Below are 26,757 nucleotides of genomic sequence, written 5' to 3'. Positions count from 1 at the left end.
ACCGACCATCAACCAGGTCTTTGGTGCTGCATTGATGGGATTCAGCAACAACGAGATGATTCTTGCGATGCGAGAGCGATAGAAATCTGCGTGATCTTGTCAGGGACTAGCAGTTCTTCAGTTTATAGTAATTGGGAACATCAATAATGTGAAAGAATGCCGGTACATCGTCATTGACTTTCAATCATATGCAACATAAAGTACGAATGAACTCTGTATCAAATGCAGACGGACTAGTCCATACACCATTTGACACGGGAACTTCCAGTGCAGTTAACGACGGTAACGAAATTTAAAGGTAATGATAAGTAAGCTTCCGAGGTTGCTCAAGTTTAGCAGTCCCTCTCAGTGTCCACCAACCGGACTCGCTGAGGGGGATCTCCATGCTTTCCCCCGCAGGCTAACGCAGGTCCTGAGGATAATACCTGGACTCATCGTTGAAGCCAAGAAATCCAAACCCGCTCGTAAGGCTTAGCATATTGCAATAGTCAAACCTAGCAGAAACGTCGCAGAAGCAGCGCTGCCTCGCGAATCACATAAGTGGAATCATTGGCATACACACGTAGATCAATCACTTGTGGAGAGAAAGTCTGATTATATACACTGCCAAGAACGACACCCACACCAACAACCATAGTCACGGACTGTCGTTCGTTAAGAGGGGTTCTTAGAATTCATGTTATGCAATACGGTGCCGCAGACTTTTCCCTCCCTTAAACTCCCCGGCCGAAACATTGCGGATACCTACATCGCACTTTGGAACACCTCTTGTGGCGGACCAGTTGCCGGGCATTCTCTCTTATCTTTCTGCAAAAGGGAAATCACAGGAAACCGGAACTGAACACTGAACGCTTTGTTCCTTCTTACCTGTCTTTCTTGTATCAGCACCGGCGGGATTGCCACATGCTTGTAGCATTGAACTCGCCGCCTCGCATTCCCAATGGAGAAGACTGCATGTCTCCCCCATCGTACGACCATGCGCCTGGTCTTATCCGGCCGGCCCTGCATCGCTGACTATCCGTAGCATCTGTGCGTTTCAGCACGGGACTCTTCGAACACGACGGGTTGATGGGGTGGGAGGCACAGCAGGGAAATAACGGGCTATGGTTTGTTTAACACCGGGCGAAAGGGAAAAAAAGACTCTTGGAACTCCACCACCTCGGTTTCAGGAACGCAAAGTCACGTCTTTTTTGGGATGCACAGCTCGGCTGCAGGCCCCGGCTTATGGTATATTGGCAAAAACACCCGCGTGAAGGCGGAAAGAGGAAATTCTGCCTCTGTGCGAGCGTCTCGGATTCGTCGTCATTGCCGGATTTAGTTGGGAGTCGACAGTTTGCTGCAGAGCCCTCGGTTCCCAGTGTGTTAGTATTGTTCAATTCTCAACATCATCAAGTTATTGCACAAGAGCACAGCAGACGATTTGGCATCAAATCATGGCTATGAAATTTTTTTATAATGTGTACACACAAATAAAGAGTAAAAAAAGATGTATTGGGTGTAAAAAAAAAGACTCGCAACCGCTCTCCAGGCCTCCGCAAAGCAAAGCAAAGTAAAGTTTGCCGCTTTTGCCCCTCTTCCCAAGATTTGAGTTCGCCGCGGTTGTGTGTCTCTGTGCGCTCGCTCAACAAAGAGGATTGTACTTGTAAGTGAGACTTTGAATTAGGAGGAAAAACCACAATTTTTTGACGACTACCACGTGAAAAAAGGGAAAGAAACGGCTCAGAGCGCTCGTCTACCGTCAGCTGGCAGCAAAGAAGCTGAAACTTCTCATTCTAAGAAGATCCCCTTCATGGCATGACCTCAGGCTGGAAGTCGGCACCGGGCACGACGTAGCGCTTAGCCCATCGAAGGGATCCGTTCTCCTCACGCTTGGCGGCTCTGCCACGCTTGCCAGCCCGGCCCTTGCCGCGTGCACGTCCGTTGCCGCCGGTGTTTCCGGCATTGCCGGCGTTACCGCCGTTGTTTCCAGTGTTTGCGTTGCCGTTGCCAGCGTTGGCGTTACCGTTGCCGGCGTTGGGGTCAGCGGCAGGGGGAGCAGCGGCGGTGTTGCCTCCGGTCTGGCTGGGGCCGGTGTTCTCGACGGGGAACTCCTTGACGGTGACGGGGGGAGCGCCCAGAACCTTGTTGGCGGCGTCAGTGGCGGCAAGCTGCTCGGGGGTTCCGTCTTTTTGGTTGGCGGCGGCGGCGGCGGGGAAGTCCTGGATATCCTGCTGAACCTGCGAGAGAACACCCTTCAACTTGGCGGCGGTCTGGATGTTCTGAGGAGTGTTCTGAGTAGGAGTGACGTCGGTCTGCTGGACGGGGAAGCAGCCACCGAAGGGACCGGCGACGGCGTTGTTACGGCAGCGAACAGTGCAGACGTTTCCAGTAGAGGCTATGAAGTCATATTAGTTTTGATACCAAACTGACGAAGAGTTTTGCTCGACTAACCTCCAGTGCACTTCATGTCAGCAGGCATCTTGACAGTGACGTTGAACTGCTGAGCCTTTGCCTGGGAGAAACCGTTGGTGCCGGGGACGTTGTTGGTGACCTCGAGAGGAATCTGGCCGGTGCCGGCGAGGGAGTTGCTCGTCTGATCCAAATCGCATGAGAATGGACCAGCACCATCGGCGTTGACCTGGTGAATAGTGACTGTGACCGTGCCGCCCGCCTTAACCTGCGTAACCTGGTTCGCTGCCAGGGCGTTCTCGGTGTTCTCGCCAATGTCGATGTTGCCAGCAATCTCGGTGCGTCCGCACTCGTTGACGACGTTGTTGTTGATCTCGGCATCACGGATAATCGTGGCGTCCTGCTGGCAGGGGTTGATCGTCGTGCAGTTACGGGCAATGTTCGGGTCGACTGAATATTAGGGTTAGTATCAAAGATCGTGATATCCTCTTTCCGCTCGTTCCCCTTCGGCGCAAAACATACCCAGGAACCCGACACTAGCAGGTGAGCCGGCGTCTCCCTGAGCACCGAGAATGGCAGCGTGGCCATGGGCAACGGCCAGGAAGGCCGAGCCGATTACAATATCCGTGAAAGAAAGCATCTTGTCTCGCAGAGACTAAGTCGGAATGTGCCAGCACGATTAAAGGAACGAAGTGAAGGGAGAAGTGAAAAGAAGAGAAGGAAAAACGGAAAAGCCCGGTGAAAGAGCGTAGGCGCAGAGGAGGATGATATGATGTGTGGGTAGAGAGAAGGGAAAGGGAAACTTAAACACGAGACGAGGCCGTGAAAAGGTCGTCTTATACGAAGGCTCGCGGTCGAGGACCGAAACGACGCAAACACTGCCAAACGTCGACCAGCCCATGATGTACGCTGATCTGCTCAGATCATCTGCAACACCTCTTGTCGCAAGGCTGTGGTGCTGGGCGGAGTCGCGACCTAACCCTGAACCCGACGTATCTTGGCAGATGGAGGGTAGGGGACTGAAGGGGGTGGTGGTGGTGGTGGTGTGTGGTAGGGGGAGAAAGGGACGAGCCATGGAACCTTGGGGGTCAGGACCTCACTCGAGGTCGAAGTGGATGAGAGTGGCCACCAGTATGGGCAGCAATAGCATGGTCACCATGGTGCAGTGCAGTTCGCGTTGGTTCGAGACCTGGTCAAGCGGCCGGTAGCGAGGCGGTTGGAGGAGGAGGAGGAGGAGGCTCACATGGGGGCACACTGGGGCAGAAGTTCAGTGACGGTGGATCTGAAGGAGGGTTTTGGCTCATGATCCTTGTCGATTGACGGACATAGTGACGGCGAGTCAACCACTAGTTTTCATAAACGGCGACTAGCCGTGTTTGGCAGGGCCGAGACAGATGGAAAGAAAAAGGTCGGACGATTACGCGCTGGGGGGGCGCTGTTCTGAAGAGGCGAGCGTGTTTCATAGAGCATTAGGAGATTCCATAGTAAGCAATTCTGACAACGGCAGCGGACTGCAGACTTCCTAGTCGACGGTGTCGACGGAGTGGAGGGCGGGAAGCCTGGCGAGAGTTGAAAGGTTGCGGTTTGCTCGCTGAACTCTGGACGCTTTGAGCAACGATTTCGCATACGGCCCTGTTTTCTCCCGGGGGTCAGCGCTGTCCCATTCGTCTGTTTCCCAGGATAGTCCCATCTCTCCTCGGCCCAAAGGGGGTCACAGACTCGAGGAGGTGATACAGACGCCAAGAACAAAAGCACCAAAGCGCGCATACGACAGCCAGAAGCGGTGCCGCGGCGAGACGGGCGAGGTGAGCCGGCTCTCACGCTCTCACACGCTTCTCGTCGCTCTCAGTCTCTGGAGTCTCCCAGTCTCGCTCTTGTTTTCTCTCTTCGTCTCCTTACCCCCTTCCCCTCCCCCTTTCGTCCCATTCCTGAGGCCTTGACGTTGACAGGCGCAAGCGTGGGCTCTTCCCGACGCGGGTAGGAAGCAGAGAACGTGGGAACTCGTCTGGTGTATTACCCCCATTCTGAGACTCGCGCTCGGAGACCGGCCGAAGGCTGGTCGCCATTGTAGCCCAAAAGGAGCCACGGACGCGCGACGGGACGGGTAATCCGTCAGATCCTAACCCAGATCGTGGCGTACACGCTAGTCCGACGGACGAGAAGATGGGGGAACAATTTGTTCAGCTGAGCCTCATTTTGCTTGGTCCTTGGTGATCAGCGCTACTGATAGGTAAGACGAGTGCGCTTCGGGAGATCAGCTTCGACTCGACTTGCTTGATATGTAGCCAAGACCACTTGGCTCCAGTAATGAGCGTGGAGAGAGAGTTGGAGTACAGTTTATCGAGCAGAGAAGCCCTACCGATAGTGAACTCTGTTCTTGGTGAGTCTGGGGAGCAATCTATCTCCTCCCACCGGCATCCCCGTATGCCACTTAAGGTACAATTTAGCGGACGGGTACCTGAAGGCTTGCGAGCATACCTTGCATAGCATGCATTGGAAGTGTGGGAAGGGGACCTGGAATGCTCCGTACACTTCATTTTTCTCGCGTGCTTCGGGGTGCCGCACCGGCAAGTAGCGCGCTCTTCTGTCCGCCAGCATCAGTCCAGAACCTCCTCCTGCTCTCACGCTCTCACGCTCTCTGTCTCTCTCTTCCGGCGAGCGGTTCCGCGTAGATTGCCAGCCGCTGGCACCACTACCCTAAAAATTCTCCGTAACGGAAAGGAGACGCGCGAGATCCACAAGATTGCTGCAAGGAGTCGTCCCATCCCTGCTGGCGCCTGGGATCTTCAGACCAGGATCTACCCTTCACGTTTCACCCCTGGCCCACATATGGGAAGCCAAGAGCAGGTGTCATTCGATCACCAGCAGCCTCAAGTGAGTGGGCTGCGTCGAGCGTGAAGGGAGGAGACTGGTCACTGGAGGTGGAGGGGGGGGAATGGACTCAAAAGAAGGGACGTTTCGAGACGAATCTGAAGCAACGACATCGAGCCATGAGAGAGTAAAAGGGGATAGCTCGGCATTTTACTCTGGGCCTGTTCTGTGTCGTCACTCGTCACTCGCCAACCGTCTGGCTTCTGATGTCCACAACCTCTGGTCTCGCGACCGGGCCCCTAGCCTCCGGGAGGGGGGTTGAAATAAATCATAATGGGATTTTAGATGGGATCAATCTCGCCTCGCGCTGCCCTCCGCAACCGTAAAACCTTAGTGCTCGTCTCTGATCTCTCAAATAGCTCGTGTTTGCCCATATGACTAACCTATTACCTGCAATGTCCGCCGCCCCTCCGCCGCCTCCCGCCAGGAACAACTCCTGTTCGACCCGCCTGCAACCTTATGCGACTGGTCAATAGTTGATAATGTTAAACGGTGGTATCCTCGGCGGGAAGCGATGCATCAACCTCGCAGATTACCTTTTTTTACTTGCATGCAACAGCCCCGATGTAATCGTTGTCGCATCAACCTCATCAGTGTTTGACAGTTTTCATTACGAGACTCCCTTGTTCTTGTCGTCCTCCTTCCAGGCTTGGTCAGCGTCGGGATGAACCGACGGGCTCGCAATATGCTTCCGAACCTCCTCTTTTTGCTTATAGTCTGAGTTGAACCTTCTGTCTCTGTCGCCAACGTACTTGGCAAAGTCCAATTGGCCGGGCTGAGTGAAGCTTGTCATGAGTTGCGGTTCGCCCAAGGGCAGTTGGTGGCCTTTATCGACCTGCCAGAGGTGGAATACTTTTCCATATAGCTGAACGACCTGCTCCATCTCCTTATTCTCTGCCGTCTGCCAAGCCAGGTCCGGCAGGTTTCCCTGTGGCATGATGAGCATGCCTGACTTGACCTCATACACATGGCTGTGCCAGAGCTTACGCTCCTCCGAGTCCAAGGTTTCGTAGAGCTTAGGGGTGATCATGTACTCGATGCCTATGATGCGTGCATTCTTCTCAGGGCTATCGTAGAGTATGCATTGACGGACGTCTTCGTTCAAGTGCCCGCAGTAATGGTTTGCCTCTACCACGCGTGTGGGGTCAGAGGCATATGCGTGAAAGGCGTTGAGGTGAGCGCAGACATTGCTTAATGGTGCGAAATCCTATTCTAGTGTCAGAGATCGTGACATGGTGATGGCAATCCGTCAGAGAGTGAGAACTTACTTGCACTACCGAAGCGCCAGCATTGAGCAATTGGTTCTTGGTGCTGATGGGATCTCCGGCATTTGCGTCCGGCTTGGTAGCCATCGTGTTCGATAAGCGAGATTGCAGTGATGCTCTAGGCAATTACCTGCTCGATTCGTTCAAGACTTGGGTACTCGGGCTTGAGGTTGAACGAGATCTGCTCAGGTTTAACACTTGTTCATAATATCGTGCCTTTTCCCTTCACTCCTTGGTGGAGTTTGAGGGGAATTCGTTGGCTTTGACAGAGACCAAAGTTCCCCTCCTGACGTCATCAATGCGGTACTCGTACTCCTCGGCCGTGATTTCATCATCATTGCGGCATCGAAGAATGAGATGGAAACACCAACAGCAGCTCGTGGAAGGAGAATCTGCGAACACGGGCAGCTGCACGGGCAGGGGGGAAGGAAGAGGGCGGAGCATCGTCTCCTGCCCGTTCTCCTCGGCGTCCACGTGCGGCAGGCGGAGGCCACCCCGCTTTCCCGGAGCAGTTTCCCGGCGCGGGTCTTCCCGTCCTAGCCTTGGCGTGTGCTGCCGGACTCCGATCGGTCGGCGCCGAGGAGGGGCAGAGCTTGTCGGCCGGTAGAGCGGAACAATGCTCTGTGCTCGGATTCGCGTCGGTGATCGACCGTTCCGACTTACGTTGCAGTCAATCATCTCCACCAAAAGTTTGAAACGGATGCTGGCCTGACTGGACTGTGAAATGGTACGAGGGAACCGCGTAAGCGCTGGTTTGCGCAATCGCCGTTTCGAAAAGCTAGAGATTGCAACCAGATAAGATAATGTGCTTGTCGCAGCTTTAAATGGAATTTGCATTCTTCGAATTGGTTTTGCTTTGCTCTTCCTCCTTATAGCCATAGACTACATGTATCGTCTACTAAGGTAGGTACCTAAGATACAATCAAGACCAGGCAGAATGAAGTAGTCATTCGCATTCACACTTGTCTGTTTGAATTTGTTGCCATCAAGAACGTGATATACTATCAACAGTATCTCCAACGCCTACAAGACAATCAACCGTTGGAAACCTCAATCCTAGTTGATTCCATGATACATTGATATCTCGTAAGCTCCCCGTAGATATACATGTGTCCATCCGCGCTAGAGCCTACCAAGCAGACTACCCTTCAACAACTATGTGACGCCTGTAGCCTTGCCTTAAGCAACACTAGACGCAGAAGATGCAGCCACAGCTGAAGTCGAAGCTACAGTCACGCTTATGGACGTCGGGATACGCGGCTATAATGGCGTCGACATAGTCCTTGCTGAGCTTGATTGAAGTTGTCTGGCCTCCGGGGTTAGGCGCAGCCATGGCGAAAGACGCCAAAGCAACAGCGACAGTAGCGATGAACTTCATTTCGGATGGGTGTGAGCGGTTGTGGGAACCTGAATTTGTTAGAACAACTTTAGTTGTTGCGATGCTTATTTGACGTAATTGAAACTATTCAGTGAATCGTTTGAGATACATATGGTTTGACAGCGATGGAACCTACAATAATGAAGTTGAATCAAACTTGAAAACCAGAATACAGTGTTGTTCAGGGATGATGATGGCTTGACAGGATTGAGTTATGCCTATGGAAACGAGGATTCTGCGCCTCTTTATACCCAGCTGTATTAATATCGCTTTTGCTCTGAGCCATTTGCCTCCCCCTCTGTGTCAATTTCTAAGAGGGGGTTTGCAAATTCTAGCTGCGAGGCGCGCAACTCTGTGGCCAATCGTGTGTACGTTTGGCTCCTTCAAACAAACGACATATTCCACGAATGGGGAAACTCATATCATACCGCTAAGACATATTTTCTCTGAGGAAGGAGCTGGTATCTTGTGACCAACACCTTCGATCATACACGATACTAGGTATTGGCCCGCTCAACACGGTCGCTTGTGGTTTGACATTAGCCGGATTGGGGAGATCATGACATTGGAGACTATCTGGACATGCGCTCCAAGTCATCGCTTCGAACGTCACTTTCGATCGACATCTTATAGGCTCGTACGTCCTAATGCAGTAAGCCTACGTAAAGCCGCTTATCCATACCACCTCGTGAGCCGCCAAGACTACCATAGGAACTTTATAGAAGGATTGAGAAGAATGCTGCATGCTTATTCGTGGAATTCTGAAGTGATACTGCCGTAGGATCTGATGTTGCGATGACTTCGCGATTGATCCTCATGCTGTTCGGTAAAAGTTTTGTGATTACTGGGGTAGATCTTGTCCAACGAGTGAGGAGGATGGCAGCTTCCCGTGGTTGATGTTCGAAGGATTGGCCTAGACATCACCCTTGAATGCGGGATTTATGAAGAGAAGGCTTATTCTTGCTTGCTTTGGCATTATTCAAATTCTCTCTCGGTATTTCGTTTGGCACCAAGGTGAATGATAATCTCAACTTTACAAGTCCTGAGGATCCTAGTGTGACTACCACTTCTATCTGGCCCGAAAATGACAACGAACCCCCCTTAAGCACATGTGAACATTGTCGGGGGCTCGATAGTACACAGAGTTAATGTGCTGAGAAACATTATATTCCCACATCAGCTTGCACGGTCACGGCTGTGTTCGCAACCCGCTACTTCAGTCAATGAAGCCCTCTACTTCAATGATGATGTTATTTTTTTTCTCGAAAAACATTACATATGAATGATATGCGCGCACAGTAATTAGCAAGGTAGACTGCAAAGGTTTTGTTTTAATTCTGTCAGTCTGTCTCGCGCGGCTATGGGCGTTGTCACCCCTTTACTTGCAAGAAAATGCTGACATGTGGATAAATATGCCTCAATATTTTCACACAGAATGATTTCAGTCATCTTGAATAGGTAATACACCAGCGTGAACTAACGCTGCCGTGTAACTCAAGGATACAGAGTTCACGCATAAAGTAAATAGCAGCAAGTGAGCGGACGACTTGAGGCCATTCAGAATTTAACAGGCGACGCATTCAAGAATTGAAGAGAAGACTTCGACATAACAACACATGTTGCTTCCACACTGTTGACTTCATACATTCCTACTCGCATGGGTCCGAAGTGATGAGAGGCATTGTTATTACGCCCAATTAAAACACGCGTTCCAATCGAGAGAGACCTATTAAATTCGTCATGTTCCTCTATGCACGGAGTAGGTTCAGACCATCTCGTGCCAAGAGCAGATTTTCTGCTAACAACGTCGAACGTTCTTAAATTTAGCCCCTCTTACCGCATTGTTTTCCAGCCCATCAATGCTTCGCGGCGTGCCTTATGATAGCGCACTCAGCTACGATCTGTTCTATATGAATGATTTTGTCTACACAGCTAAAAAATAAATAAATAAAAAAAACAGATACCTTCACAGTGGTCTTGTGTGCGCACACCAACCACTGGTGTTCGCTTCGTCAGGCGTTGCCAACAGCTCTTTAACACATGACTCGCCCACCCTGACTCTCCGCATCGAGACTATTTCTGAGCTGTGGCCCGCGCTCGTGAGGTCTTTATCTGAGAAATCCCCCAAGATAAGGCCCCTTTCTTCACAGAACAAAAAGAAACCATCATATAGATACAGAGTTCAGCTGGGAAGTCTATAGCGTGGGCATCGGAAATCTTTCCGACCATCCGTAGCCACTCAGCATATCAGGGTTGTCAGCCCCTCGTGCCCTGGGAAATGTCTCGCAAACCCCTCATCTCCGCCCCGGTGCCATTTATGACATTTATGACATGCTCAATTCACCGTCCGCCCTGGGCTTATCCTGCGGAGGTCTCCACCCCGCAGATAAACCACCGAACAACACCGCCTACGTGAGACGTCAGTCGCTCGCCAGCAGAGTCATTTCGAACGACTCAAGCCCTGCCATCAGGTCTTCCAGAAGGTCTCGCACCCCCCTCTTTCTAGATTCATCCGCCTGCAGAGAGGGTGTGGTCGATCTACACAGATGAAAGGAAATAAACCGTTGGCAGCCGGATAAAGTGAGTCGCCCCAACGTCGCGGGCCCCTTTTTTGCAGACGCGAGAAAGGAAAGGGTAAGCTTACTTGCTCGGCGCTGCGCGTGTCCGGGAAGAGAAACCAACTTTGAGATCCGACAAACATCCCCCCCCAGTGCCTCAAGCAGGTCCCTTCCCAACACGGCTATGTCCCAGAAACCAACAAGCTTCGCTTGTGACCGGTGCAGGGCGGGGAAGCGAAAAGTAGGTCGTCCGCACGCGAAGAAGAACTCTCCCAAAGTTTTGCTCCATTTCTAGACTCCATCCTAGACCCCACGGGGAAGGACCAACTTCCCCGAGCTCCCTTGCTAGTCTCTTAGTCCTTTCGTGAACTGCCGTGACTAACGAGTTTCTCCCGTCGGCAGTGCGATGCTGCCCGTCCTGCATGCTCCTTGTGCAGCAGGCAGAACAGGGAATGTGTTTACACTGAGCAACGCCCCAGAAAGTGTGTCACCTACTAGTTACCTATAGTTCACGTCAACTACAAGTAATGCTAAGTAGCCACCGGACAATGTCGCTAACGTAATCATCCAGACGGAAATACTGGGATGAGGACTACGTCAGAGCCCTCGAAGCTCAAGTACAATCGCTGCTATTGGCCTTGGAGAAGCAAAGCGTCGAGAAAGAGCCATCACCAGCGCTGTCTCTAAGTGACCGAGCATCTCAGTCGGTAGAGCCCGATGCAACCCTCCGAGAAAGTCTCGATGGAGGTGACGCCACTGAAGGTCTCGCAGTCGGTGGCGACGACGAGGACACCAAAGACGTTGTCTCCATAGAAGACCACGGAGGTAGTGCAAGTAAGGACTCAGGGACACAGGAGAGGTCTCAGATGGCAATGGAAGAGCTGTGTGTAATGCTTTGGAGAACCAATGTCGGTGACGGGGTAACCATCATCGACGACCCTGCCACTGGGTCTCACTACGCAGTCGATCCCGTACGACCACCTGTACCCATGGCCCATCAAGTCATCCCTCCAGAACAGGTTCTCGTTTACTGTCGACAAAAGGGCCTGATTCACGAGATGGCGGATCTCTTTTTGGAAAACATCAACCAAGAACACCAATTCACGCCCTACACGACAACCGACTTTCTACACAGCTACCCTTACCAATCCCCTGATGAAGTCTTCTTACACAGTGCCATCATCGCAACGGGCACAACCTTCACACGAAGACCCGATGCCACCCTCATAGGAGATGCATTCGCGCAGTTTGCAGAAAGCCTCATCTTCACCTGCTGCCGGCAGAATCCCACACTCAAGGTCATCCAGGGGCTGTCAATGATGTCCTGGCGCTCATTGGCTATGGGGAGAGACCACTTTGGCTGGATGTTCATCTCCATGGCCGCCGGCGTGTGCGTACATCTGAGACTGCACGTTCTGGCGCTAGACGAGTGCGAAGCCAGGCAGTTGGAAGCTACAGAGCAGGAGATTCGCACTTTTTGGATGTTTTACATCATTGACCGGACAGCCATTTCGATTCTCGGCCGTAATTGCGCATTGCCGTGGCGCAGAGTCAACGTGCCGGACTTTGAGATGACCTTTGAGAACTCGAAGGCGGGCCTAGGTCAAGTATCTTTTGCATGGCAGTGCAAATTGTGGTATCTACATGACCAGTACATGGACCAGGTGTAAGTCTTGCTTCCTCAGTCTCCCACACAAGTTTCAAAAGTTGGACCTTTGTGAGTGATATTGACCGATCTCAGCTTCTCAACAAACTTTGAATCTCTACCCATACCGCAACAGGTCCGCATCCTCGTAGCAAGTCAAGACGCACTCAGCGCCTTCTTCCGCTCTCGCGATGATAGGCTCCATCTCTCGGGCGACTCGACCCCGAAACCCGTCATCCAATTCCACCTAGCCTACCAAATGACAATTCTCATCACCATGCCCCCTTTCCTCCGCATCTTCGCCGCAATCTCACAAACCTCAGACACAACCGAGCCAGGAAACACCAACACCAACAACAGCAGCAGCAGCAGCAGCAGCAAGAGACAAAACTCGGAATTCATGCTCCTGGTTCTCCGCTCCCTTACCGCAGCAGCGACAGCAACCTCCCGCCTCGTCCGGACCTACCGCCGCGCCCACGGCTTCGACATCTCCCCGAACCCAGTCATCATCCACCACCTCCTCAGCGCCGCCATCGTGCACCTCATGAACGCGACCAGCTGGACACCAGCGCTGCGGCACCAGAGCACCTACTGGCTCCGGCAATGTCTCGAGCTCCTGCGCGAGCTGCAGGTCTCGTGGCCCGTCCGCGCCATCAAGAGCATCAAGATTATCCGCGTGCTCGCGCAGCGGTGGGGCGTCATGAGGGCTTTACCCATCGAGTTTAGCTATCAGATTGAGCAGACTGCTGCCATGGCGCCTGATGCTCAGAGTGATTTGGGCGCGAATATTACGCAATCCAGGAGTAGGGACATGGGCGAGGCGGATCTGGGTGGTGTGAACCAGGTCCAGTTTGAGTATGAGTGGGATGGCTACGGCGCTACTGCGGCTGATGCGCCACCCGTGGACTTTAGCACCTTGGACATGAGCTCCTTTGCGTCTCTGGGAACTCTCGATGTTTCTGGATTGAGCGGTGAGCGGACGAATGCTATGGGCACTGTTGACTTTCTCCAGGCCTTTCAAGGGCTCACGGATTGCGAAGACTTCAATTGGCTTTCGACTAACAATGGGTTATGAACGAATCAATAGACAGGAAATTGTCTCGGATATGTATAGCGTCAGGCTCATGGATGCCATGTATCGGTACTGCGAAACTCCGTAGACTCTGTAGTGGTTCGGAAGGTCTTTGTGGCAATCTCGGTGTTATGTAGCGATTGAATGACCAGGAAGTCTCGGGCGAAGCGACGGAAGTTTTCCTGAATGAAAAGTTTGGTTTGCTAAAAGGACAGAAATGGCAATTATGAAATAGGTATCTAGAGAACAAGCACAGCCTCCTCCTCCTCCTCCTTCGGCACCTTAGCGACACTACCATCCGCCCTGACCAGGATCTTAATCTCCTTATCCACATTGAGCCTCAAAAGATCCGGTCTGCTGTAGTGGCCGGTGCAATCGGCAAACATCTTTGTCCTGTGGATGGCATCAAAGTCTAGCTCGCCGTAGATAATGGTCTCCGTGTTCTCATCGACGGGCTCCGATAGCCTCCGGCCGTCCGGGCCGAAGATGGCAGAGGTTCCGCCGCCGGGGGTGGACATGATGGCGCCGCCCGCGCTGCTGTGCGCCGCGATGCCCTTTTCGGAGATGAGCGCCGTGCTGTGGAGAACAAAGGCGTTTGACTCAATAGCGTATGTGCGGGAGAGGTTGTGACATCCTAATCATCCAGGTTAGGTCAAGTTCGTGAAGTCTCCGGAATTATCGGAATAACGAATTCCGCCCGGAACGGCATTAGTGGTGACATACCTTCCGCGCTCATCGACCACATGTCCGGGCCACCGCCGGAATGAGGCGTGACGCTGGGCCATGCCGAGACATGGATTTCCTCCTTTTGAGCAATCGTGTTATACTTCAAAAGGGGCTGGATGTGCTCCCAGCAAGCCAGAGAACCGACTCGCGCAAACGGTAGCTCAGCCACGCTCTTCAAGCAGTGGCCCGACGCGTCGCCAAAGATGGTCCGCTCCATGTGCGTGGGCTTCATCTTGCGGCGGTGCACCTTGATCTCGCCATCTTGACCGATGAGGGCCTGTGCGATAAAGAGAGAGTGGTTGTCATTCTCTGAGAATCCGAGCGAGACGGCAATATTGTTCTCCTTTGCGCAGGCCTGGATGGTGGCCATCTCAGGCGAGTCGAGCTGCAGCGAGTTCTTGATGTACTTTACGTTGAGATCAAAGTCGATGAGGCGGGTCCAGATCCACACGGGGTAACCGGGGATCCAGCATTCGGGAAAGGCGATGAGCTGAGCCCCGTTAGAGGCAGCCTCGGCGATGAGCTGGCACGTCTTTGCGACAGCAGCTGGGAGGTCGATCCAAGCGGGCTCGGCCTGGGTGACGGCCACCTTGACGACTTTGCTTGTGTTGGTCATTGTTGGTGTTGCTGTTGCTGCGGGGGTGGAGTTGGTGATACGTAAGGCAAGGTTTGAGAGCAAAGACATGTGAAGAGGAGATGCAACTGCAGGTGAAAAGTAAAAAGGTTGACAGGCTCGCCTGATTTCGGATGACCTTTCGAAGGGTTCCTTTTATATATCTCTTAGACGACGCTGCTGGCTGACCGGATGTGGGCGCGGCATGTAATAGCTGCAATACTACAGGGTGGTTCGTTACCTGATGAAGATAGCGCCAAGGTATTCCTCCTTACAAGTTCGTCTTTCTCCATGCAACTCAGACCCAATGATAAGGAAAATGCGGGGTTAGAGTTTTGCTAATCTTCATAGTCTTCTTGATAACAAGGAGATCGTTTCACAATGCGACTGTCATAGGGGGGGTAATGATAGATCATGAATTCCGCTAAGCCTCCGTTGGCCCCGCGGCAGTCAGCCGGGAGCGGAATGCAGACCTCCGCAGTGATACTCCGTCAGCAATATCCAGAGGCACACGACTCGAGCATGGATGTCAATAGTGCATTATTATAGTGCTAATCATTTTGGATATCAGAGCTATCGGCAGAGTTGTTACGAAATGATACTACGAAGGAACGAAAGGAGCAAGTTAGAATCGATGCTCGTATCAGGGGCCGGAATCCTTTTATGGATGCGGAGGAAATCCATACCCCGATGAGCCCCCTCCTACCGGGCGTAACCAAGAAATGCCAGGTTTCAACCAGCCTGCCATTCAGCTCAACTCCACTTCAACGCGTTCGCTTCATTCCCCTATCACTCCGGGATTTGACTTACCGGCCCATTTCGAACCAACCTCACCAGCTCAATAGGCGCCGCCTTCCCAGGGCCGATCATGTCGAGTCCCTTGAGACCCTTCGGAATGCAGCTCAAGCCAATCACAATACCCAACCCACTTCTTCTCCGTTATCTCGCGTAGATCGAAACCATCTTGGCCGGCGTCGACGGAATATCCGTTGACACTCAAATAGCTTCCGAACTTCTTGCCCTCCACCCACCCCTCCTTCTTCGGTCTCCACACCTTGGCCATGTTCTTCTCGCCGGCCGCAGCCGTAGCCGCCGGTCCGTCTTTGCTGTGGGCCCCTTCCTCCTCCGATCTGGGGTCGGCCCCGGCACCGACTCCTAGGGCCGCTAGATTTATGTCCACCACCTCGCCTTTTCCCATAAAAGTGAAGCATCGCATGCCACAGCTCTTACAAAAGAGAAAGTGCAGGTCTTTCTCATAGGCCGTGTAGTCGCCCAAGTCTTTGTACGGATCGAGGGGCCTCAAGAGGAGAAAGTCATCCGGGGCCGATGCAAGGCGCATGTGAAAGATTCCGGCCTTGTGGCAGGTGGTGCAGTTGCATCTGTAGAAGTCTTGATGGGCTCGCGATTCGGCCCTGGGGACACGCGCCGGAGGTAGAGTGTGTGGAAATGAGAGGAAGACGATGTACTGCGTCGCACCACAATGGCATGAGCCTTTGTAGGGTCGTCTAACAATTTGCCCATCCATCATGAAGACTGCGGGTCTGTTCAACTTTTATTGCTGGAAGTAATTGAAGATGCAATCGGGTAAGGGAACTTCTTGTTGAAGTGTGAGATGATTTGGAGCGGGGAACCTGGTGCAGCTGCGCCTTTGTAAGAACATGGAGACATTCGCCCAATTGGCGCGCTCTCGCTGTTCCCTTGTCAAACCCTGAGCTCATTCAGGCCAATCCACGATAGTGGTGTTACGCCAACACAGCAATTACTTCGCTAAGTGATGAATGAGGAATTGGATGCAATTGACGATCTATCGCGCTCTGAGCACTGATTTGCTAGTTGTTTTAATAGGGATTCCCTAACCTTTTCATCGTTCATTCTTGGTTCCCGTGGTCAGGCCCATTGATCCATCATAAGGTACGATTAAGAGAGTGTCGATGTGGGATCATTATTTGGAGTATTAACTCAACATGTGTCTACCAACCTTCATCCCGCTACCTGACCAAATCATCGGAAGTTTACCATGGAATTGGCCCATGTCGGTTCGAAAACGTTGCGCTCGCGCCATCAGGTCCCAAGGTTGCCAAGTGCACCGCCTGAACCGATCCCAACGACGCTTCATCAGGCCCCTCGTACGAGTTCATGTTTGTCGCGCAGTAGCCAGGACAACAAATGTTGAACTTCCACATCTTATCGTCCCTGTACCTGGACGCAAAAGTCATCGCAGCGTGGTTGAGCGCGGCCTTGCTGGAACCATACTCAATAAAGTCCCTCACAGGTCCCAGACTAGGATCCGTCCGAATCGCAAGACTCCCCAGCCCCGAACTGACGAAGACGACGCGCTTCACTTTGGAAGACTCGCGAAGGAGAGGGATAAAAGCGTCTGTGACAGCGATAGAACCAAAGACGTTGGTGTTGTAGACCGTCGCGAGCTTCTGCCGGATCGAGTCATCGGGCTTGCCCAAGAGAATTCCCGCATTGTTGATGAGGACGTCGAGACGGCCAAATTTTGTGCGGACTGTATCGACGGCCGAGTCGATGTTGTCATCGGATGTGATGTCGAGAACTAGAGGCTCGACATTCAAACCGGCTTCCTGGAGCTCCGAAGCTGCCTTCTCGATGGCTTCCTTCCGTCGCCCTGCCATGAAGACATGGTAATCTGGATGTTCCGAGGCAAGTCGCTTGGCAATTTCATAGCCTATGCCCTGGTTGGCTCCAGTCACCAGAGCCACTGTTGGATTTGCGGACTCTCTGGACATTTTGTAATCTGCTTCCACTTCTCGGTCTTAATCTTCAAAAAGTTCAATTTTTAGATTCTGAAGAAGAATACTATTCGCCGTTGAAATGGCAAGGTTTACCATACGATGGTGTCGATTAGAAAGCTTCCCAAGGTGTTTGTGAGAGCTTTAAGGACGATAAGGTGAGCCAGATCTATGCAAGGTAAAGGAGCAAACGCGGTTTGGTGTTTACGTCTCGTCAGTCGTAACTTCAGTTCTGAGAATGACGACAGGTCAAAAACGCTATTTCAAAGCACTCCCGCACGCCTGATATGTTCCCATGAGGGAGGCTATGAACGACAACCGGGACTAAGACCGGAGTCAGGTCAGCCTGCTAGCAAAGCTTCTTGGAAAGTTGACATACGAAAAGTCTATTGGCTTTTGCCCGATGCCGAAACAACCCTTCACCCAATGTAGATGCTGGTCATGCTGATGCATCCAAGATTCCATGCAGGCCTTCCCCAGCGTGGGCTTTCGTCCCAACTTGATCAACTTGACACGGCCCGTATCCGGAGTCCGGAAGTGCTGGGAACTGAGAACCTTTGTCGGTGATCTGAAACCGAGGCCACGGATATTCGCGCTTCATGCTGGAAGCCGATCGTCATTACTAATGGAAGTGAGAATCATCACAAAGCTGCTACCAGGAAAGCCTCAGCTCGTATGACGGACAAGATCAGACAGGGGCTGGAATCTCTTAGTTAATTTCTTGTGTGGTCACACTAGTTGTGTCTGACTCCAATTAGCAAATTGTCCACTTCATTTTGAACTTAACACACGAAAACTTAAGAACACATAATAATAAGATGTGCCAGTCAATTAGTGACCAAAAGCAAAAGAATTGGGCCCTAACCAGGATTCGAACCTGGGACCTCTCCCAGATGTGTCGTGAAGACCCTAAGGGAGAATCATACCGCTAGACCATCAGGGCTGATTATTAAGCGACTTGCTTTGTTGGAATCCAGACTGTTGCAGTAGAATATCAAGGATTGCAGTAGCGGGTGGCGCAGAAATGGCGCGACAATGCGATGTTGCACACATTGCCTTGTGTCCGATGCTGGCGCTCCCCAACCGTTTACGATAACCCCAGTGACTCTTCGCAACGTGGATGAGGGTATCCCGAAGTATAACGCTCACTGAACAAGCGATCAGACTTTACTCATCGTTCACAATTAAGCCAGTCATTGTTTCGAAAAACCTTAGTATATCAAGTGAAGGTTCTCATTTGCTAAGCCGTGCGTGATGTGACTATGATACTATAGGTCGGGCCCCGCTATAAATTATTTGATGTAGTCCTTGCTCAAAACATACTTCGACTTATCGTAGCTCTTGGGCCAAACGCCGCTCTTTCCAGGTGCCAGAATGCCATTCGGGTCCAACGCGTCCTTAATAGTCTGGTTCAACTTGCCAAGTGCATGATTGTTGAAGTCGTACGTGTCCGCGATCTGATCCATTAAAGCGACGTGAGTACGGAACTCGCCCCAGCCGTTGTCTGCGCAATCCTGGATCATGGTACGGACGAGCCACTGCGCACGGCGACGCATGTCGGGATCCTCCCTGTTATAAACGATGCACACAATGTTGTCTGTGCAACCTCGCGTTAGTAACCAAACTTCAATGCCTCATGATGACCAAGCGGCAAGCTGGGTGATGGATGACTTACGCATCTCACGCATGCCAATGCTGAGAATACCAAAGTAGTCCAACTTTGCCTCCGCGAAGCGTTTCTTAGCCATCGTGTACTGCTTCATGGCAGACTTGCCATCAACCTTAGAAATTGGCGAGAACGACAAGAATGTGCAGTGAGGGATCCATCTGAGTACACTGGTCAAAGCTGTAACCTGGAAATGTGGCATTTGGGCACTTACTGGTTGAGCCACCTTAGCTCGTCCCATGTCGGCAAGCCTCGCATAGTGTCAGCACGGCAGTGCAAGGTGCTGTGCTCTTCTTTACGATCCTCAAGCAGGAACCATCGGCTTCCGGGAACCTTGGTCATCTCACGCTTAGTGATTTCGAGATGGGCTTTGCGGATCGGCTCGGGCCCGTAGGCCGCACCAATGTAAACCCAGCGGCCAAGGTCGACCTTCTTCGCCGCAGCATCCAGTTGCTCTTCCGTGAGTGGGGTATTGGGATCATCAGTGTAGGCTGTGCGGGGGTGGTAATGCGACGCATCGAGCGAGATGTGACGGAGACTGGCCGCATTCTGGAGAACCATGTTCTGTAGACTTTTGTGAGCTGCGTTACTCATCAGGCCTCAGGGCAGCAACTTACAACACGAAGCGGACGAATGATGTCGACGACGGCCTCAAGATCTTCATCCTTCTCGTATGTCACCATGAAGGGAGTTATTCCCGGCGGTGCCGGCATGAGCTATCCATCAGTTAGCTTTGCCTCATCTTGTGACCAAATTGGCCTGCTCTCATGGATCCAAACTCACCCACATGCCCATCTTCGTGACGATTGCGTTGTTGCTCTGGGAGAAGATTCCGTCGTTGATTGGACCAAACCCGTAAGGGAACAGTTGCCAACACTCGTTCTGATGCTGATCCTGGGGCGGTACCCCTTGGGCTGCCTGCTTGCGGCCTTCGGGACTCTGCATCGCACCCATGCCCGTGCGAACGACCTCACCGCTGGCCAGCACGACTTCCATACCACAGTGCATCATCCAGTGATCGCCGTAGGGAGTGAAGCCCACGCCATGGTCCAGTGCGTTTCCAATCATGGAGCCATAGCCGAGCTCCGGCGAGTCCAGCCACACCTTGTCCCGCAGGCCGTTATCATCGAGATACTTCTGCATCTGCAAATAGGTGACACCAGGCTCAACAAGGCAGTAGCAGTCCGTGGCATTGACCTCGATGATGCGATTCATATGCTTTCCCAAGTTCATCACCAAGCTTCCGGATACTCTCGGAGCGGCACCGCCATAGCCGATGTTGTGACCTTTGCTGTACGTCCACACAGGAACGAGATACTCGTTGCAGAGCTTGATGACTGCTTGAATGTCTGTCACATTTCGGGGGTGAATGAGCGCGCTGCCGACGAACTCCTCACGCTCGTAGAGGGAGTGCATGTCGTGTGTCTGGCAATCAACGGTCTGATAGTCGCCATCATCTAGCGGGGTATCTTTGGTAATGATCTGGAGGTTGTCTTTTCCGACTGCCTTTTGAAGGCTTGCTGCGAACTCATGGAATTTCTCCATGGAAACTCCAGGAGGCAGAAACCGAGGAGCCGGCGCCCCGCCATTCGATGCGTGCCCCCCGTTAGCCGACGTGACGCCTGGTGCCATGTTAATATAGATGGTCTTGTAGTCTTGAAATGATGTTGAAGATTCAATGCGATTCTAAGTAAATTTGGAAGATGATACAATCTTCGACAATCTTGTCGTATGTAATCACGTAGTTGGACTCGAAAGTTTCAGCTTAGAAGAGGGGGGACAGTTCATTTATTGACGAGAGCTTCCAGTCTATGACGTCCGTGAGCTTATACCTCACTGAGATCTAGAGCTCAGGATGAGCTCTTGTCAATATCCATACCATGGCGGATTTTCGGAAGTTCGGCCTCCACAGATGACCGCGAATCCAGTCCGCGCGGGGCCGCAAGCGCGGAGTAGCACTTGGACTGCTTGATATCAAACATTTTCTACATCACAAGGCCCGTTCCTGATGAGAGAGTCTCTCCTGGAATTCCCCAAACCGGCTGCGTGGCATTGAATCAAACTTCCAAGAGTCCGATGGGAACGTCCGTATAATCATCCTCACCTGACTAATGAAGTACAGAAAAAGCTCAAGACTACATGTCTCATTGAAAAGGCAATGGTAAACTACCGATAATTACGGAAGGTGCGGCGAATTCATAATCATGGCCATCTCTGCCGCGGTCCTATCGTCTGATCAAGTGGGATGTTTAGAGTTGTGTTTAAGTTGCCGAACTCGGATTTCAGCCCTCGGCCAAGCTTCTCAAAATGACACTGAGTAGACAAGTGACGGGCGCCGACAAGAAGCCATCTTTACTTGCCTTATACGAATACCCACGGATTCGAGTGTTTCGCTGACGAAGTGAATCATACGCTGCCATGGCTTATGGTTTCGCCTGATCTTTGTAGAACTATACGACTAGGCTGTCCTTGTTTGTTTCGAAGTGTCTCCGCGTTTTAACTGAGCACGCGGCTTCCGGCTATCTAAGCTTGACAGCAGGCAGGCCACAGCCTCCTTGCTCAACTTCAAGATGAAAGGTTACTAGGACTGAGTGAGTGCCTGTAAGTAGTCAGCATATCCATGCACTGCCCGCAGCACGATAGTCCACCAAACAGCTGCATTGCAGTGACGTTGTCGTGACTTGATACCGGATCAAACTCAATGTTGGTTCTCGCCTTGAACGTAAACGGCGACCTTTTGAGCACGACGACGGACAAAGTTGACCGACTGGAAGACAGTAGCCTTCGGCCCTCGGTCTAATTTCCATGTCCACGAGTATCTCGGTTGAAGGAGTGTAACGTAAATCTGATTAGGAAGTTTCCACTTGAGGCGAACGGTGTTTAATTAGGATGCCCAGACTCTGGTGAAGCTATAAAGATTAAAGGATGCCCTACCTCCTGCATGTCAGCGTCATCTGAGCATGACTAGTTAGTATTTCCATCTCAATCCTCTGAACTTTTGCGCTGCACATACTTCCTTTGACTTCAGCATGGCACCAGCAGCCATCTACAATCCTGTAAAGGATAGTCTCGAAGCACCTCTAAGGTCCCCTCAGAAGTTCAACGCCTTCTCCTCAAGTGTCAACGACGGCACTATCCCTATCGACCCTCCCCTCAACCCAAAGCACCGGTGGTGGTGGGATAAATGCGCACCACTTCTCAACACTCTGCTCAACAGCGCAGAGTCATATACACCGGAAGAGAAAGCAGATCACTTGCGTGTCTTCCGCGACGTTGTCGTACCTTCGTTCGGAATCCCAACACCAAAGGCAAAAGTGAGGCCGCTGTTGACTTACGATGGATCTACCTTTGAGCCATCGTGGAACTTCACCAAGGGTGATGACGGTGTAATTCGCTACACGTTCGAGCCCTTGGGGGACACTGCCGGTTCTACCGATGACCCCTTCGCTGGAGAAATTGGCAGGTCCATGGTTCCAATACTCTCTCAAGTCTCCTCCGACGTCGATATGCGATGGTACGAGCAACTCGTCGACGCGTGGTTTCTCACGCCCCAAGAAGCCATAGCTGCTCGTCAAGCGATGCCGTCGTTCGTCAAACGTATACCTCAACTCTTCCTCGCCTACGACATGAAGCGTTCGAAGCGTATTCTTAAATCTTATCACTTTCCCGTCCTCAAGCACTTCGCGACAGGAGCGACGACATCGGATCTCGTTTTCGACATGATTCCCAAGCTGCAGCCTTGTGGAGACAGACTCGCCGCATCGGCCGCAAAGTTGCAAACGTATTTGACGACATGCAAGGAGCCATGCATAGTTGAGATGATGGCTGTCGACTGCATCGACCCAAACAAGGCGCGCGTCAAGGTCTATGCTCGAACAACTTCAAACGCAAAGTCAGTGCTGGCAGACGTCTTCACACTTGGTGGGGCTCAGACCGATGAAGCCACCTTGAAAGGTGTAGAGACCGCAGAGAAGGTGTGGCATCTGCTCCTGGATGAGCCCCAAGGCATGACGGCGGATCAACGGAAAGACGCTCGAGATATGCAAAATCTGCACAAAGGCATCTGTTTTGCATTCGAGTTGAAGCCTGGAGCGGAGCGCATCGATATCAAGGCGCATCTGCCCTGGGGCCAGACTGCAAGCAGCGATGCGCAGACCATGAAGAACTTTGCACAAGCTCTGAGAAACTTGGGATGGGACGAGTCTGCAGACAAGTTCTACCGTGGTGCCACAGAGACCTCCAAACTGTAAGTTGACTCAAGTCGTGTCATACAACATTTGACAAGAGCTAATGGATTTCTAGACCTGGTAGGGACTACTCTAAGCCTGGTGGATTGTCTTACGTCTCTTACAATTATAACGAGACTGGGCCCTACATGTCTTCCTACTTCTCTCCAAAGATTCAAGGAGACTAATATTGCACCTTGTGACGAAGCTGCTGGTTAGCTATTTGTATTGGTAAAGAAACGGGTCGATGATGAGGCGCCACTTGGCAACATGATGTTAGCAGGAGAAGCTTGAACTCTTCGGAGTTTCTCCATGGATTTGATGTATAACGAATCAGAGACGCATTACTTGACATTATTGGAATATGACATAGAATACAGTACGTAAGAACATGTACGTTACTTAATGGAAACCAATTATTCAAGCCTTCATGCTCAATTATCACAGACGTTTCAGTTGTTCAGTCATTGAGCACTACTAGTCCCAACTTCCCCAACTACCAAGACAACCCATAAAATAGGTTCCTTACATAGTCACGCGTGAGTGCAAATACGTTTTTCTTAATGAGACAGGGTAGTTCTCATAACAGACAGTATTCGAGTCAAACGAAACGGTTTTGGAAACGGTGACAATGGTTCGTGGGCTGTGATTACTCAACTGATACTACCGGGAGTTGAGATTCATTCGCAAACATAAGGACCTACGGACTTACATGGCTTGTACAATGACTTGTGCAGACTTCGGTCTCTGCCTGGTCACTTGGGTACTGTGGCATTGTAAACAGCTACGACTCAAGATCGGAGACAAATCGCCGACGTAGCTGAACTGCCCCTGTTTCTCGCATCGCATCGGACGGGACATGAGTCCGTGGACACAGACCCGCCGAGTTGATGCCGTCCGCGACTGCGGAGGGCCGGGCACTGGTGTTTCCCCGACGACCGCCGGGGTGATCAACGGGGGCTATCGGGGCAAACGAATCAATGCCGTAGTGATTGAGGAGATTCTATGGCAAGCCACGTTGGCTGTCGGTGCCCCTGGTTTCACTCTTGTGGCATTTTCAGGCTCCAGGAGACGAGTGGCCGGCGCCCATGCAAGCTTGACGGAGCATCGGATGCAAGGTAGGTAATAAGGAGCGATGTAGCCCGGAGCGACGTGCGAAAGCGATCAACGAGAACGCGACAGGATGGCAGTGCCGAAGAGTGCGGACCATTTCAAGTCAAGCAGCCAGGGTGTGGAAATGTTTCCCGTCTGTTCCTGGTATGTTTATGAAACTCTTAGACTTTGCGGAGGTCCTTCGTCGATCCCCCACCTCATCGCCGCTTTGTCCGCCGTGTGGTTTCGAAAGCATCGGATACCCCAAAACGGCAAGCTTCTCTTTGCGAAGTCTACCACTGGTTTTTATCTGTTCCTTCCAATCAGTCCGACGTCATAGCCCGCATGCTGCATCGTCTGTGTTCTGACTTGCAGTAGTCTCACAAGAGATGCAGAGCTTCCGCTCCCGCTCCCTATAAGGCAAGTGGCTACCCTTGTCAAGTTCGTCTGAACTTTTGCAGAAATGCTTGAAACCTCTTATTCGGGACTCACGCTCCATCACCTCATTTGACAGCGCTATCTCGCAACTGGAAACATCGCGGAAGAGCTAAGGCCCTGGGTTCGCAATGGCGCCAACGACGCGGCTCGAGGACCCAGAGCAGTGTTTCCTTCCAGAAGATCGCCATATTTGGCAACCCCACAGCAGGACAGCCGCAACTTTGACTCCGGATAGCATAATCTTTGACATTGAGGGTCTAGGCGTGGATGGCCTGACGTGGTGGCAGCCGCGGGAGTCCCCCAAAACGGACATAGGATGTGTCACTCCACCGAAAGCCGCCGGGCCGCAGTGTCGTGCCGTGAGATCATTGTCGGACTCGCGCTTTCGATGTCATGCATCTAGAGAATATTATGGGTATTTACAAACGGCTCCGAAAAACACGGGCCCGCATTTGTCAGTATATAATCAACCTTCAATCACCTCTAGCAGAGCTTTTGTATCATTATCATTCATCATCAACAAATACATCCACATAACCAAACAAAGACTACCTACAACCATCAACGAATCACTCAAACTTTACTCTCAATCCACCCTGATCAAACATAACCAACATGTCTGCACCACCTGCCGGAGGCGTCACTGAGCGCATGATCATCCCCGTTAAGGGTACCAAGGAAGACTGGAAGGAACCTCTCAAGACCTACCTTCTCGCCCTGAAGACCCAAGACGGCTACCTTCGCACACGATGGGGACCTTGGTCCGAGAACGAGCAGGTTCTTGATCTCATTTCTGGTAATTCCATACTCAGTGCGTCTATATAACCAGAATACTTCTAATTCATCGTAGGCTGGAAGTCAAAGGAGTCCCGCGACAGCTTCTTCGCGTCCTCTGAGTGCGCGAAGGCGATGGAGGAATTCAAGACGGTCATGAACGGCCCCGTCAAGTCTTACTTCATCAAGTTTGTCCCGTACGCACCCAGAGCTGCCATCGACTCTCCCATCGCCGAGACTATCACAATCAGCGGCTCTACCATGTCCGAAGACGACATGCGAGCTCAGTTCGAGAAGGTCCGCGGCATGGATGGCTTCAACGACTTTGCCAGCGGTTTCTCTACCGAAGAGGTAGACGGTGGCGGCAAGGTCTTTGTCGCGGCTTTGGGATGGGAGAGTCTGGAGAAAAGCAGAGCCGCCGACAAGTCTGTCTACATTCCTGCCAGCGGCAAGGTTGAATCTCACCACGTCAACTTCCACTACCCCATTAAGGGCTTCTCTGTTACCAACACCCACTAGATGAGGTTTTCATGACGCATTTTGATTGGGGTATCTAGAAGGATCATTGGCCGATAGCGATAGTCCAGCAGCTTGCAATTGACTTTTCTGAAGCCACAATTTCGAGTGACGGTTGCTTCGTGTTACGATTGTTCATAGTTCGTCTAACCTATGAGGGTCTCGTGAGCACTTGCAGCCATGCGGAAGACGTCAAGAAGAAGCCTCAAGGAAATTCTCGACGCTATTTCAGATGCCAAGATAACTCTGACGCCTGGTCTACGCATTAAGATTGATCTACCGCGCACGTATTCCCGAAAGAAGGGGACGGGACTCCCTTCCCGCAGGACCTCTGCCGTGACATGAAGTTTAAGTGGCCGACAAGCCCGAGATACATCGGACGGTCTGAGACAGACCCGGACGGAAGTATGCGCCGAAATGCGAGAATGATCTGTCCTGGCGAATGAGGGTGGGTTCAACAAGTGACGTTGCTTGACAAACAACAAGGTTGTGCAACTTGTGCTCGGACTTGGGGCGGGAGGATGCGTCTGTCAAACCGGGGGTCCGGCCCAATGGTCAATCTTACACATAGTAGGCGAACGGTGTCTTCGAGACTCAGATACCACGACTTCTCACATTTAACGTCTTGAATGCGTGATTGCTGACGCAGTTGATGCCTCCCTCGGGTGGCCACCAGTATACATGTAGCCTACTTTGATGGGCGCGAGCCCTCAACAGATAATTTCGTGTATTCTTCTACGCGCGGCATAAATACCTCTTCAGAGACGGAGGCG

The 26,757-nt window shown here is 51.9% G+C and overlaps 9 protein-coding genes and 1 non-coding gene across 10 annotated transcripts; 3 read left to right on the top strand and 7 right to left on the bottom strand.

The window, feature by feature from the left end:
* Positions 1 to 1,787: 1,787 nt before the first annotated feature.
* On the bottom strand, positions 1,788 to 3,028 carry N0V96_006522 (uncharacterized protein; the record flags this gene model as incomplete). The annotated part of the gene is made up of 3 exons (XM_053194989.2): positions 1,788 to 2,374; positions 2,431 to 2,838; positions 2,911 to 3,028. 3 exons carry the CDS (start codon positions 3,026 to 3,028, stop codon positions 1,788 to 1,790), a joined length of 1,113 nt encoding a protein of 370 aa, XP_053047560.2.
* Positions 3,029 to 5,869: 2,841 nt separating this feature from the next.
* On the bottom strand, positions 5,870 to 6,611 carry N0V96_006521 (uncharacterized protein; the record flags this gene model as incomplete). Its single annotated transcript, XM_053194988.2, has 2 exons — positions 5,870 to 6,466; positions 6,528 to 6,611. The coding sequence occupies 2 exons, from the start codon at positions 6,609 to 6,611 to the stop codon at positions 5,870 to 5,872; spliced, it is 681 nt and encodes a 226-aa protein (XP_053047559.2).
* A 138-nt stretch (positions 6,612 to 6,749) lies between these two features.
* N0V96_006520 (uncharacterized protein) lies at positions 6,750 to 7,857 on the bottom strand (the record flags this gene model as incomplete). The annotated part of the gene is made up of 3 exons (XM_065757740.1): positions 6,750 to 7,145; positions 7,188 to 7,273; positions 7,755 to 7,857. The coding sequence occupies 3 exons, from the start codon at positions 7,855 to 7,857 to the stop codon at positions 6,750 to 6,752; spliced, it is 585 nt and encodes a 194-aa protein (XP_065613657.1).
* A 3,025-nt stretch (positions 7,858 to 10,882) lies between these two features.
* On the top strand, positions 10,883 to 13,180 carry N0V96_006519 (uncharacterized protein; the record flags this gene model as incomplete). The annotated part of the gene is made up of 3 exons (XM_065757739.1): positions 10,883 to 10,914; positions 11,032 to 12,126; positions 12,202 to 13,180. 3 exons carry the CDS (start codon positions 10,883 to 10,885, stop codon positions 13,178 to 13,180), a joined length of 2,106 nt encoding a protein of 701 aa, XP_065613656.1.
* A 236-nt stretch (positions 13,181 to 13,416) lies between these two features.
* On the bottom strand, positions 13,417 to 14,519 carry N0V96_006518 (uncharacterized protein; the record flags this gene model as incomplete). Its single annotated transcript, XM_053194986.1, has 2 exons — positions 13,417 to 13,811; positions 13,901 to 14,519. 2 exons carry the CDS (start codon positions 14,517 to 14,519, stop codon positions 13,417 to 13,419), a joined length of 1,014 nt encoding a protein of 337 aa, XP_053047557.1.
* Positions 14,520 to 16,528: 2,009 nt separating this feature from the next.
* On the bottom strand, positions 16,529 to 17,269 carry N0V96_006517 (uncharacterized protein; the record flags this gene model as incomplete). Its single annotated transcript, XM_053194985.2, has 1 exon — positions 16,529 to 17,269. One exon carries the CDS (start codon positions 17,267 to 17,269, stop codon positions 16,529 to 16,531), a length of 741 nt encoding a protein of 246 aa, XP_053047556.2.
* An 859-nt stretch (positions 17,270 to 18,128) lies between these two features.
* Positions 18,129 to 18,215, bottom strand: N0V96_006516. Its single transcript has one exon. It is a non-coding gene; the product is annotated as a tRNA-Pro (tRNA).
* Positions 18,216 to 18,564: 349 nt separating this feature from the next.
* N0V96_006515 (uncharacterized protein) lies at positions 18,565 to 20,483 on the bottom strand (the record flags this gene model as incomplete). Its single annotated transcript, XM_053194984.2, has 5 exons — positions 18,565 to 18,869; positions 18,948 to 19,099; positions 19,153 to 19,502; positions 19,556 to 19,654; positions 19,722 to 20,483. 5 exons carry the CDS (start codon positions 20,481 to 20,483, stop codon positions 18,565 to 18,567), a joined length of 1,668 nt encoding a protein of 555 aa, XP_053047555.2.
* A 1,484-nt stretch (positions 20,484 to 21,967) lies between these two features.
* N0V96_006514 (uncharacterized protein) lies at positions 21,968 to 23,352 on the top strand (the record flags this gene model as incomplete). Its single annotated transcript, XM_053194983.2, has 2 exons — positions 21,968 to 23,184; positions 23,241 to 23,352. The coding sequence occupies 2 exons, from the start codon at positions 21,968 to 21,970 to the stop codon at positions 23,350 to 23,352; spliced, it is 1,329 nt and encodes a 442-aa protein (XP_053047554.2).
* Positions 23,353 to 25,309: 1,957 nt separating this feature from the next.
* On the top strand, positions 25,310 to 25,987 carry N0V96_006513 (uncharacterized protein; the record flags this gene model as incomplete). The annotated part of the gene is made up of 2 exons (XM_053194982.2): positions 25,310 to 25,490; positions 25,545 to 25,987. 2 exons carry the CDS (start codon positions 25,310 to 25,312, stop codon positions 25,985 to 25,987), a joined length of 624 nt encoding a protein of 207 aa, XP_053047553.2.
* Positions 25,988 to 26,757: the final 770 nt, after the last annotated feature.

Source organism: Colletotrichum fioriniae (genome assembly GCF_027942845.1).
Source record: "Colletotrichum fioriniae strain IMI 355084 chromosome Unknown scaffold_7, whole genome shotgun sequence".
NCBI lineage: Eukaryota > Fungi > Ascomycota > Sordariomycetes > Glomerellales > Glomerellaceae > Colletotrichum > Colletotrichum fioriniae.
Note: the sequence above shows the minus strand (reverse complement) of the source record. Positions and strands in the feature narration are given on the sequence as shown.